General features: G+C 59.4%; 1 protein-coding gene across 2 annotated transcripts in view; it reads left to right on the forward strand.

Annotated features, from left to right (window-relative positions):
* The window catches only part of PRKAR1B (protein kinase cAMP-dependent type I regulatory subunit beta), a 74,055-nt gene that overhangs the window by 35,919 nt on the left and 24,724 nt on the right, over positions 1 to 13,412 (forward strand). For both annotated transcript variants that reach the window (XM_070780370.1, XM_070780371.1), the window contains exons 5-6: positions 6,888 to 6,949; positions 7,617 to 7,663. In XM_070780370.1, coding sequence (XP_070636471.1) covers positions 6,888 to 6,949; positions 7,617 to 7,663 — 109 coding nt within the window. The remainder of the gene's footprint in view (positions 1 to 6,887; positions 6,950 to 7,616; positions 7,664 to 13,412) is intronic.

Raw genomic sequence — 13,412 nt, forward strand, 5'->3', positions numbered from 1 at the left:
GGTAGTTGCGTGTTTATTGATTCGGTTTCTTCCTTTGGGTGTGTCTTGGCAGGTTGTATCTTTGAGAGAACTGGTCTCTTTCCTCTAAGCTGTCAGGCCTGTGGACGCGCAGTTGTTTGTAGTCCCCCTTTATGAGCCTTGTCAGTCCACGGGGTCTGTAGTGACGCCTGCTCTCTGGTTTGTGACGTTGGCTATCCGTGTATTCTCTCTGTCTCAATTTGTCCTGCCCACCTTTTTGGTTACCATGGCGAGGGGTTTACAGGTCTTTATTGATCTTTCCAGAGAACCGGCTTTGATTTCGTTGATTTCCTCTGTTAATTTCCTATTTTAAACTTTGCTCTAATTCTCTCTTTTGCCTGCTTTGGGGTTGGCTCACTCTTCCTTTTCTACTAAGTGTCCTTAGGTCTTTCCCCCTTTCAGACCTGCACTTTCAGCGCTGCGCGTTCCCCTCCAAGTGCGGCTCTTGCTGCCTCCCACAGATTTTGTTAAGTTGCCTTTTCATTTTCATTTAAATACGTTTTCAGTTTCTCCGGAACCTTCTTTTAACCGTGTGTTATTTAGAAGCGTGCTGCTTCGTCTCTGGGACTTAGGGACCTGGTCACCTTTCTGTTGTTGGTTTCCAGCTTAGCCCGCTGCGGTCTGAGGGGGGCTAGGTGTGGTTCGCTGCGTTAATTTGCACAGGTGTGCCAGGTGCAGTGGGACTCGCCTGGTCGTCCGGGGCTCGGTGAATGTGCTCCCCATGCAGTCACGCCTTCGTGTGCATCTCGGAAGTGCCCAGCATCGTGGCTGAGGAGGCAGCCACAGACACGGTGGCTCCGGTCCCCGGAGGCGGAGGCTCCCGGGGTTTTATAAACACCGTGCTCTCGGCCCTCCGGCAGGGAGCAGGAGCCCTGTATCCACGCCGTGAACAGCTACGCCTGAGTTATTGCTGCTTAGAGAGAATTATTTGGAAACTTGCAGTCAGTTTAGCCCAAACAGTGGAAAAGCCTAAACACAAGCCAGGCACCCTGTCAGGGCGCTGGCTCCAGTGGACAAGAGCCCCCATCCCCGGGGCTGCGACAGGCGGCAGAAAGCAGGGCGTCCCGCGGTGTCGGTCCCCGGGGCTCTGCCTGTGGGCCTGGCTCCTGGAGCGTGAGTGACGCTGACGTGAGCCCAGGGAAGCCGCGGCCTCCAGGTCAGGTGTGCCCCTCCCCTTTCTGGCATCATTTCGACGTCGGAAAAAACACTCTATCCCTCGAACGTGCTTTCTGCACCCGGGGCCTTTTCCAATTCGCGTTGCGCTGGCGCTCGTCCCGCACGCATGCGCCCTGTGCGCGCCCGTGGCGGGAGCGTCCGTGCCCGGTTCTGCGCTGCTCTTGTGACCTCAGCAGCGTGGGGCAGAAACACACATCCTGGCTCTGACAGCCCCACCCCCGTGCTTCGGAAAGTTGGACATTTTTCAGAATAAAGTGTTTAAAGAAATAAAGACACAGAAACGTCGGAACTGCTAATGCAGGTTTTCCCCTTAGGACTGGAGGTGGTCCCGTGGTCACTGTCACAGCGCTTGCTCAAAGTCACAAGAATTCCCTCTCCCCACATTTACAGAATGCTGGAGGAAGGGCAGATTGTTGGGGTTCAGGGGACTCCCCTCCCCATGAATACAGAATGCTGGAGAAAGGGCAGATTTTGGGGGTTCGGGATTCCCCTCCCCACGTTTACAGAATGCTGGAGGAAGGGCAGATTGTTGGGATTCAGGGGATTCCCCTCCCCATGTATACAGAATGCTGGAGGAAGGGCAGATTGTTGGGGTCCATGGCGGGGTGCAGGGGGGTTCTCGCCACCCCACCTGCCGAGTCCGCCTTGGAAGGGGCAGGCGCGGCTCCGTTGGCTGTGGGCGTCTCCCTCCGGTCTGGGTGGCCTCTGGCCTTGCTCGGAGAACTGGTCCAACCTGTTTGCTTCCACAGGTTTCTTTGCAGGGGTTGGGGGTGGGGGTGTTTACCTGTCAGGCCACCTGCAGCAGCAGTTCGGCAGTATATCAGAAATGTCAGCCAATAAAAGGGAATAAGAAGGCCATAACCGGATCACGAGACTGGCTGAGCTCCAGGGGCGGAGCGCACCGCTGGCGTCCCTCCTGGGACTGGTCGAAGGAGCCCCCGTGTGTGCAGGGTTTGGAGCCAGCAGGAATCGCCATGGTGGCTCCTGGTGGGACAGACAGGGCTGTTGCCATCTTGGGTGCTCTCCTGCGGTGCCCAGGGCTGTGCCCGATGCCCTGCGGGCCAGCTCCTTGGACGCTCAGCCCCCGGGTCCCTTCAGGCCCCTTGGTTGCCATCGAGGGAGCACTCGTCACAGGGACGACCCCCGCCTGGTGAAGGCCACACGTACAGCTGTCATTGGCTCTGCACAGGGGGCCCCTAGGGCAGGGGCTGCAAACAGAGGCTGGGCTCCGAGGCCGGAGACGGGGTCGTGCAGACACAGCCTGTTCTCCCACCAGGTGGGGAGGGGGCCTGGTTCTTGCTTCATGAGAACAAAGGCCCCATGTTGCTAGACATTCCTTTTTTTTCCATCCAAAAAAAACACAAAAATTATGATATTTATAGATCTCTCAATTTTTAGATATTGGGAGCTAACTTTGAAAATGGGGCACCATTGGCCCATGAACAATCAATAGAGCACTCAAATTTCAGTGGTGACCTCCCTTCACAAAGAGGCCCAGGTCTCAGAGGTTTTATGGATGAATTCTGTGAAAACTTCAGCAAACCGTCCATCCTTTTACAAGTGGCTCCAGAAAATAGAGAATGAGAAAGCTGCCCAGCTCATTGTGTGAATTTCAAATGAGTTTGGAGGGGCACGCCCATCAGGCCGTAAACCCCGGATGGAGTGATCAGTGGATGTTGTTGGGAATGTCGGCTGACCCTCGGGGAAAACAAGCTGGACCCCCTTCCTATGGACAGAAGGTCTGAATGTGTTCATGGAAATATCTGGCAGAGGATGCTCTGGACCCAACCGTGTGCCCTGGATTCACCTGCTGAAGTAATGCCTTCCTGGAGGCATTTGGGGGGCGGTGGGGTTTAGGTGAGGTGGGACTCCAACGATGGGATAAGAAGACACGAGGGCTCCCCTGTGGTCCAGAGGCTGAGACTCCGCCCTCTCAGTGCAGGGGCTTGGGTGCAGTCCCTTGTCAGGAAACTAGATACCACATCTCCCAACTAAAGATCCAAGTAAGACCCGGCACAGCAGGTAAATAAGTATATATGTTCTTTAAAGAAGACACCAGAGAGCCTCTCTCCCTGCCCACGTGAGGGTACAGTGAGAAGCAGCCAGATGTGCTCCTGAAAAACACAGAAGAAACAGGATGGGCTCCGTGGCATGATGCCGCCTGGGGGTTTGAGGCACACACACACCTCCGGGTTCCGTGTTGTAAGAGAAAACGTGCAAAGGAAAGGTGGTGGTGGTGGTCTAGTCACTCAGTCGTGTCTGACTCTCACCACCCCATGGACTGTAGCCTGCCAGCCTCCTCTGTCCATCGCATTCTCCAGGCAAGAATACTGGGGTGGGCTGCCATTCCCTTCTCCAGGAGATCTTCCCGACCCAGGGATCGAACCCACGTCTCCTGCATTGCAGGCAGTTTCTTTACCAACTGAGCCATCAGGGAAGCCCACAACCCAAAGGAAACCTCTCAAATCTCAGTACAAGCCCCAGAGCTCAGGGAAGAAGGGAGAAGGGGGAGGACTCTTCAACAAGAGCGATCCCCACTGCTGTGAACTCAGGGCCGCTAATCTGCATCTGGGCTTTAAGACGCCTGTGGCTCCCAGCGGTGCTCGCATGCCCGTCGGAGGCAGTGGGGGCCACGGCACCGCCCAGGCTGGTCCGGGCCACCACAGAACCCCTCTGCTGGGCCCTGGGGTTTGGGGCCACGCCAAGCCCCCAGCTCCACGTGGTCGAATCTGGGAGGCCAGCCGTCCTGAGAGCAGGTTTGAAGTCAGATCACAGAGGCTGGAAGGACTTGGCTGATATTTCACCCCAGGAGTGGGGGCTCTCCGACCATCAGAGAGAACGTTTCTCGTCTGCAGAGGTGGCCCTCCAGAAAGGCCTGGTTTCCATGGCAGAGTGCTTTCACCCCAGGGCTGCAGGGCCAGGGTCTGGCTTCTGCCAGGATGGGGACAGCAGGTGGCTGAGAACCCTTCATGGCCTGGGAGGTGTCAGCGCGGTGCGGCCCTCCCGGGGGTGGATGTTCTGGGAGCTGGGACTAGGCACGCCCAGTGCCCACCCCCCAGGCTGGGGGCATCTCAGGGCCGAGGCCCACCCCGACCCCAGACAGCCTCTTCCCGCCTCGTCTCAGGACTGTTTTCCCAGGCACCTTGCTCGGTGGCCTTGGCCACTGGCTTGACCATAGTGGCTTCGGACGTCTGGTTTCCAAGGTCAAAACAAGTAACTTACCAGCAGGATGTGCTCTAAACATTTAGTTGCAAGTCAAGAATTAGCCTTATTTTAAAATGGCGCTTGGGCAGTGGGGTTTAGATTTAAAATAAGCAAAAGCCAAACAGTCTGTGCTGTTGGAATTAGCTCTGACGAACATTTAATCTACTTTCGGGCTGAGAGTAACAAGCCCAAGATGGAACGGCTCTGTTTGCATGATTCTTTTTTTTTCCCAGAAATGTATCGAGTTGGGATTCTTCAGTGCTGTTTATTTAATTGAGTTCTAGTTGATTTACAATATGTGTTCCAGGTGTACAGCATGGTGATTCGTAATTTTTAAAGGTGATCTTCCATTTATAGTTACTGCAAAATACTGGCTGCTTCCCCTGTGCCGTGCATCCTTGTGGCTTATTTAGTTTCTACAGAGTCTTTGTGCCTCTTTCTTCTCTGCCCGCACTGCCCCCTCTTCCCACTGGCAGCCACTAGCCCTCTGTACCTTTGAGTGCTGCTTTCTCGATGTATTCACTAGTGTGTTCTTTTTTCTAGGTTCCATATATAAGTAAGATTATATGGTATTTTTTTTATCTGACTTAGCCTAAAGCTCTCCAAATCCATCCATGTTGCTGCAAATGGCAGGCTTTCATTCTTTTTTATGGCTGTGTAATATTCCAGGGTAGAAAAGACCCTGATGCTGGGAAAGATTGAAGGCAGGAGGAGAAGGGGACAACAGAGGATGAGAGGGTTGGATGGCATCAATGATTCAATGGACATGAGTTTGAGCAGGCTCTGGGAGATGGTGAAGGACAGGGAGGCCTGGCATGCTGCAGTGCATGGGGTCGCCAAGAGTCGGACACGACCGAGCAACTGAACGACAAAAACAACAATACTCCATCGCGTAGATGCACCACGTCTTGCTCATCCGTCCCTCTGCTGATGGGCACCGAGGTTGCCTCCTCGTCCTGGCTGTTGTAAACACTGCTTCTGTGAATCGTCCCTCTGCTGATGGGCACCGAGGTTGCCTCCTCGTCCTGGCTGTTGTAAACACTGCTTCTGTGAATCGTCCCTCTGCTGATGGGCACCGAGGTTGCCTCCTCGTCCTGGCTGTTGTAAACACTGCTTCTGTGAATCGTCCCTCTGCTGATGGGCACCGAGGTTGCCTCCTTGTCCTGGCTGTTGTAAACACTGCTTCTGTGAATCGTCCCTCTGCTGATGGGCACCGAGGTTGCCTCCTCGTCCTGGCTGTTGTAAACACTGCTTCTGTGAATCGTCCCTCTGCTGATGGGCACCGAGGTTGCCTCCTCGTCCTGGCTGTTGTAAACACTGCTTCTGTGAATCGTCCCTCTGCTGATGGGCACCGAGGTTGCCTCCACGTCCTGGCTGTTGTAAACACTGCTTCTGTGAATGTTGGGCTGCACGTGTCTTTTTGAATCAGAAATTTCTCCAGTCCCGCTCTCAGGAGTAAGATTGCAGGATCATATGGCAGCTCTATTTTTATTCTTTTTCGGGAACCTCCATACTGTTCTCATAGTGGTGGCACCAATTTGCATCCCCACCGACAGTGTCGGGGAGGCGGGGCTCGGGGGCTGAGGTGTGTCTGGAGGCAGGAGTGAGACTCAGCCAAGCAGAGGACGGCGTCCGTGCGGGTCGGTCTGGGGTCTCCCGCACCCCACCCTCCCTCACCTGCTCCCCCCGCCCCCTCCTCCAGGGAGACAAAGAAGCGTTTAAATAGACGAAAGCAACGGCTTTCAGACGTGTTTATATTTCCTGGGCCCGGGGAGCGGGCGGGCGCAGGCCGGTTGGGTTTCTGGCCCTGTGTTTGTTTCCTGGGGGCTCCTCCACTGACCCATTTCCAAGACCCCTGAGAACCCCCTGCCCAAGGGGCCCAGCGTCTCACTTCTCTTCTGGGGAGACATGTGCCCGGGGGTTGGTAGCCTCCCTAGGGATGGTGGTTGGTGGTTGGATTCCAGTGTCTGGACCCTGGCGTTTGCACCTGGTTGCTGTCCAGAGCAGGTAAAGGCTCCTCGGCGGACGTGGGTGCTCCCCCACATCCCCAGCTCCCTGCACCCCCATCCCGCTTGAGGGTCCATCTCACAGCAGACTCGGGAGACAAAACAGCCAGGCTGCCTGGTGGGCACACCCCGCGCCAGCCTCGAGCCTCTGTGCCCGTTAAGCGAGCAGTTAAGAGAGTCTGGTTTCTTCCTGTTTCTGTGTCCAGCATCTCAACTCCCTTAGATGGAAAGGGTTTCCCTGGAAAAAGGTAGAAATGGAGTCAGGACTGGTTGCCGTGTCCTCGTGGGAATGGTCCCCTTATGCTTTGTCTTCTGTGAGTGGAGTCTGTCCCGAATGATCCCGTCTTCATAAATCCTCAGGCTGTGCAGGGCAGGGGTCCCTGGGGTCTTCACCTGCTCCGAGCCAGGGAGCAGGAGCCGTGTGGAGGGCAGGGCGGCCCCCAGCGCCCCCCCGGCCCCCACACTTCATGCTTTCTTTTGCAGCGACATATTCGACGCCATGTTCCCCGTCACACACATCGCCGGGGAGACCGTCATACAGCAAGGTACGCCGCCAGGAGCCCCTGCGAAGGGCTGGTTATTTACTTACGGATGTATTTATCACGACACTCTTATTGTCTGTCCTTGAGACAGGTCACTATGAGCCTGCGTAACAGTCCACTTCACAAGTTAGCATGTGTGAATGTGGTCTGACAGCCTCGGCACTCAGTCATGTCTGATTCTTTACGACCCCACGGGCTGCAGCCTGCCAGGCTCCTCCGTCCATGGCATTATCCAGGCAAATACTGGAGTGGGCTGGCATCTCCTCCTCCAGGGGATCTTCCTGACCCAGGGATCGAGCTTGTGTCTCTCCTGCATTGGCAGGCGGATTCTTTTTACAGCTGAGCCACGGGATAACCTTCTCATCGTTAAAAAAATTGAGGAGCTGTACTGAGTCCTGGCGGCTCGACGGCCGTGGACTTCAGATGGCAGTGGTGTCAGGAGAGGACGCTCTGCCAGCCTGACTGTGGTAACCGTTTCCCGACGAGTGTGAAGTAGGTCACTGTGTTCACCACCTTCGTACGCACAGCTTCCACTTAAGTATTTTTAAAGATGGGTGAGACTCGGCCTTGCTTGGCAGAGATCTAGGAAGCAGCGTCGTAAGATGGTTCGTTACCAGAAAGACGAAAGCCCGCCTCCTCACATCACGCGTCTGTTTTTCTTCCCTCGCAGGGGACGAAGGGGACAACTTCTACGTGATCGACCAGGGAGAGGTGGACGTGAGTATCCCCGACGTTCTCTGGACGGCAGCGCCTGTCTGTGCCCACACTCAGGCCTAGAAGGCCGGTCTGGGCGGTGTGTTTCCGGTTTTTCAGCCCAGAAGCCACAGAGTTCACGTTAAAGGTACTGCAGGCACATCCAAGCGAGAGTGGGGTAAGGGCAGCCGGTGTCAGTCCGGCCACGGCCCCTGCCGTCAGTTCCTGCTGAGCCGACCGCGGCCCTGGGGGCCCGACCCGACAGGCTGGCGCACCTCACGCGCTTCGGACGCCCAGGGGCCCCGTGGCTCTGGCGTTGTGGTGGAACCAGGCTGTGTCCGTCCCGGGATGCTGTGCCCTCCGATTCTGTTCGCGTCCACTCTTTACTGCCCAGTCTCCAGCGGGGGGGCCCAGGCCCTGTTTGGAGAAGCACCTCCTCCATCACCTGACTGCAGGCTGAGCCCCGACCTCCCCCGGGGCCCCACGTGGGCTCCTCCGAGCGTGCGACTCAGCCTGTGCTGCTGTCTGCCCTCCCGCGCCCCCTCCCGCCTCCCCGTCGGCTCGATGAGCGTGTCCCCCACGTGGGCTGCCAGCCGTCCGCCTCCCCTGAGGTTCTGCCTGTAGCCGTGATTCAGTCCAGCTTGCACACCTGACCTTGGGGTGTCTGTTTAAGGCTGGCTGCACACGTTCTGGAGCCCCCTGCCCCCCACACGCAGGGCGAGTCTGTCCCGGGTCCCGCAGAGTCAGCACGTGTCCTCAAGGACCCTATGTTGGACTTGGGTCCCAGGCGCCAGTGCTGGGGTGGTGGCTCCCACACCCCCGTCCGAGCCTCCATGAGACGGAGCCCCCTGGCTCCCACCACCTGCCCATCCTCAGGGCAGCGGCCAGCCGGGCATCCCAGGTGGGGGGCACTTTCTCCTCATGTCCCCCAGCAGCAAGCCTGTGTCCACATGGCTGTGGCCCTCATCTTCTGGAGCCACAGGAGGTGACAGTGTGGGGACCTCTGGGCGAGCCGCACAGGCTTGGGGTTTCTCTCATCCCGGGCTCAGGCCTGGAGCAGTCCTCAGGCAGGGGCCATCCTGTCTCCCCCGACAGAGGAAACTGAGGCGGGAGCCGGAGGGAGGGCCCCAGGGGAGGCGGTGGGGGAGGCCGCAGGCTGGCTGACCCCGGCTGCCAGCCGGTCACAGAGCCAGCCTCAGAGAGAAAGATGGGCTGCAGCGCCTCGGACCCGGCCGCCAGGGCCCCCGCAGGGCTGCGGACTCGTGGCCCGGGCCCAAGTCACTCGGGGCCTGAGCTCTGCCAGTTTCTCCCGCTCCTAGGCCTCTGCCCTCCATCTGGCCCTCGTTTTCTGGCTCAGATGTCTAGCGAGCGCTTGTCTCCTGCTGGGCACTTGCAGAGCCCTGAGGATACACTCTTGGGGACATGGCCCTGCCCTCGGGGTAGTGGGGGTGGGGGAGACGGCTGAGAAGGTAGTTCCCAGTGAGCCTCTGGCCGTCCTGTCCTGTTCTTATCCCTGCTCTGCCTTGCAAACTCCTACCCATCCTTTAGGACCCCACCCAGGCAGAGCCATTGGGCTCCCCCAGAGCATGGGGCTCCCTGAGAGTTGAGATGATCAAGCCTGGGTTCTCCCTGGCCAGCAGACATGGGCACGGCCTCCCTGTGGCCCAGAGTCCCGTCCTTGTCTGTCTAGCAACCTGAAGGGTGTTGGGGTCCCGTGAGACATGCGCCCCTGCCTACGTCCTCCACACAGACCTGGGCCCGCATGCCTGAGCCACGGCATCTCTATGTCAGCCCAGAAGGTTAGCATGGAGCCCCACCCCCGGCTCCTGGAGCCCAGATGCTCAGGCCCGTGGGCGGATGCTGCCTCCTGGCTGTGGTCTCCAGCTCGGGCTGTCGGCCCAGATGGGGCAAGGTGGTGACTGCAAGGCTGTCCCTGTGTCGGCCTCAGCGGCTCCTCCAGTGGCCGGTGGGTGCGGGGTGGCTGGGAGCCTGAGGTGTGGGCCGTGGGGGCGGCCACGTGCAGAGGACCAGAGGTGCTCCATCAGGAACCCGGGGGCAGAGTGGCCGGATGCGTCCTGACCCTGGCTGTCGTCCCTGCTCCGGGTCTGCAAGTGCAGCTTCTCCTGGTCTGGAGCCGTGCTTCTGGCCCTGCCTTCAGGGGTGGGGAAGTGACCGTGGACCATGGACCGGAAGCGTGTGAGGGTCCTGGGGGCTCTGTAGGGGCCTCTGGGGAGCAGAGGCCAGGCCCACTGCACTGTGACCCTGAAGCCCTCAAGACACCCTGGGGCCCCCCTCAGAGGCCCCACTCTGCCTTTAACAGGAGGGCTTGGGGGTGGCCATCCAGAGCCCCCTTCTGAAAGCTGCCCCCTCGCCAGCAGTGCCCTGGGGGCAGTGGCCGGCTGACCGGATGCCAGAAGCACCAGCTCGGTTTAAATTACGGTTTTCCAGGGAGATGCGGACAGTGCCGGCCGCAGCGTGTGTACCGCCGAGAGCTATAATCCGTCTTCCTAAGTATAAAAATATCTCCCAATTTGTTTTATTCATGGAACATAGCATTTCCACTTGGAAGGGCGCTCCACGGCCAGCTTCGTGGCTCAGGAGCACTTTCCTTCCCGCCAGGCCGTCCGGGCACCTGGTGCTTTGGGGCCTCCTGGGGGGAGCCTGCCGTACCCGGGCTCTGCCCTGGCCCGGGCCCCTCCCACCTCACCAGACGTCTGTGGGCACAGCCGCGTCCAGCCTCCAGAGGTGGGGGGGCCTCGGGGGACAGGGCGCCCCAGGCCGTCTGGCTCCGTGGGTCACGGCCGGTCAGCCTGCTCACCGGGTGTTCTGGTTTTTATTTTTCGGTCGGTAAAGTACACACACCGTAAAAGCTGCATCTTGACCTTTAGGTGTCCAGTTCGGGGCCGTGAACACATTCACATTGTCACGTGGCCCTCCCACCACCATCTCCAGGACATCTCGTCTTCCCAAACTGAGACTCTGTCCGCGTTAAAGTCTAACCCCGGGTCCTCCCCAGCCCCTGCCCGCTGTGTTCCATCATCTCTGTGAGCCTGATGCCTCCAGGGGCCTCGTAGGGGCGGAGCCACACGGCGTCTGCCCTGGGTCGGGCTCACCCCACTGAGCGTCGCCTCCCAAGGCTGGTCCATGCTGCAGCAGGTGGCAGAGCTCCGGGCCTGTCCGCCGAGTCACGGAAAGGACCCCTGTCTTGTTCATCAGCGATCGTGCCCGCCACGTGGCTGCCGCTGTGACCAGCGCTGCTGTGGACGACGGGCCGTGTGGGACCTGGGCATCCTGCTCTGGGTGCTGTCTGCTGGCTGGTCACTTCCTAGGTGCAGGGCGGCCGTGGCCCCCAACTGGCTGTGAAGCTTTCCTGCAGTGTCTCACCCACAGAGGGCAACTGGGGAACCTTCACCCTCCTGGGTCTCTGAGGAGGCCCTGGAGACCCCACTGTGGCCAGAAGCTGCTCTGGAATGGGGGAACAGGTGACCCAGAGCCCCCCCGTGGTGCTGGTGACGTGACGAGAGCTTGGGGAGGGCGTCGGCCCCTATGCATACTCCACACTGGGCCCCCGACAGGCTGCGCGGTCACCCTGGAGCACGTGGCCCTCCAGACGGGACAGGGGCCCGATGGGGTCCTGCCTGTGGACCCCCGGGGAGTGTGAGGTTTGCTGGGGAGGGCCGAGAGCGTGGCGGGTCCACAGAGTGGACCAAGCTGGTGGCCGGTCACCGGGGAGAGGACGCTGACCCCATGTCGTCACCCACGTGGCTCGGGCTCCACAGACGGGGTCCAGCAGAGAGACTTGGGGGAGCTGCTCTCAGGCGAAACGGGTCAGTCAGCCCCCCAACCCCTCCAGGCTCTTGGACTAAAGAGGCCTTAGGCTCGCGACCCGGTTTACCCTGGAAGAGCGGCTGTGGACCTGGGCTCACCTGCCCAGACGCCCCCACTTTTTGTGGCTGGAGCCCGGGACGCGGAGGAGCTGGGCCATTAACTTTTCTCATCGCCTGTGGAACCAAAAACAACAGCAGCTGGCACGCCCGGCTTGCTTCCTCGCCCGGGCGGCTCCGGGTTACGTGGGAAATACCTGCAGGAGGGGGCAGGTCTGAGGTCGTGGGACAACACCCCCTCCAGCAAGTGGGTCACTCGGTGACTGTCTCCAGTTACCCAGTTGCTTCAATGGATTTTCTATTTTCTGTGGCATCGCATGTTGAACTGAAGTGTCCTTGTGGGTAGGAGCAGGCGGGCAGGCAGCCTCATGTGTTCTGGCTGTCTGGATAGGTGGGGCTGGGACCGTGGTGCTGCTTTGGGGGTGTCATCAAGCAGATTCCTGTGTCTTTAGTCACCACCTCCACCTCTGTCCAACGTTGGAACAAGAGCTGGTCCATGGTGGGTGGGCATCAGCGTCACCTGCCGACATCCTGGGCCGCACCCCCGGGGCTCTGGATCGGTCGGTCGTTGTTGGGGGGCAGGTTCCCAGGCTATGCTCTGCACCTGGTTTGCAGACCACCTGTCAAGGAACCTGGTCAAAGTCTGGGACACCCCTCACTGACCCTTGCTCTCCTCTGGGCGCCCCAAGCTGGGCTCCAGCTGTAGCAGGGGGTGCGTCCTGGCTGTGAGCTGGCCTCAGCCCTGCCAGAACCTTCAGTGGTCCCGAGACACACCTCTCCCTGGTGGCCCGTGTAGCCTCCCCACTTGGCCCCTTGTGGCCTCCCCTCGTGGCCCCCACGTGCCCCCTCGTGGCCTCCCCATATGGCCTCCCCCTCGTGGCCTCCACCTCGTGGCCCCTATGTGGCCTCTCTGCGTGGCCTCCCCACATGGTCTTGCTGCATACGGATCTTCCGAGTCCAGTCCTGCCTCGGGCTTTTTGCACGTCCTGTCCCATCTGCCTCCAACTCTCTTCACCCCTGGTCTTTGCACAGGACCCCTTGGGCTGGGCTTGAGTTTGCCCCTCGAAAGTCTCGTATGGTGGCTCTTCCCTGAATCATCTTCCTCCTTTCTCTCCGGTGCCTGCAGCTTGTTTTAAGGACAATTGAAAGTGAAAAAGTCACTCAGTCGTGTCCGACTCTTCGCGACCCCATGGACTATAGTCCGTGGACTTCTCCAGGCCAGAATAGTGGAGTGGGTAGCCTTTCCCTTCTCCAGGGGATCTTCCCAACCCAGGGATGGAACCCAGGTCTCCCGCATTGTGGGTGGATTCTTTACCAGCTGAGCCACCAGGGGAGCCCTTAAGAACGATCACATCTGGATAATCATTGCTGAGCCGCTGGTCAGTGAGTCCCTGTGAACTGGAATCTGCGTGTTTTCTGCTGCTGAAGCCAGCGGTGAGAACACGCAGGGCACCCCGGGTGCTGGGGTGACCCGGGGTGCCAGTGACTGAATGAGCCTGCGGGAACAGCGGCTGGGGTGCCTGGAGACCCTGCAGTGGCGCCGGGAGCGTGGGTGCCGCCAGTGCGGCCTCCCGCCCCTCCCTACACAAGAAGGAACAACAAGAATGAAACAAAGCCCGAGGGAGCCCCTGTGCGTGCCAGCCGGGTGGGGCCGGGCGCTGCGCGGCCGTGCTGACAGCGGCCAGTGTCCCGAGAAGGATGGGCCTTAGTGCTCGGGGGGCGGCCTGGCCCCTCCTTGGTTCTACACAATGCTTTTCTCTGACGTCTCTGAGGATGCGGTCGGGGCTTAGTGAGGAAAGGGGTCCTCATGGCCCCCAGGGACGTGCTCTGGCCAAGTTGCCCTCGCTGGGGTGTGCCCTGCAGTGGCGGCCACCTGCCCGCTCTTCGGG

Source organism: Bos indicus, chromosome 25 (genome assembly GCF_029378745.1).
Source record: "Bos indicus isolate NIAB-ARS_2022 breed Sahiwal x Tharparkar chromosome 25, NIAB-ARS_B.indTharparkar_mat_pri_1.0, whole genome shotgun sequence".
Lineage (NCBI taxonomy): Eukaryota > Metazoa > Chordata > Mammalia > Artiodactyla > Bovidae > Bos > Bos indicus.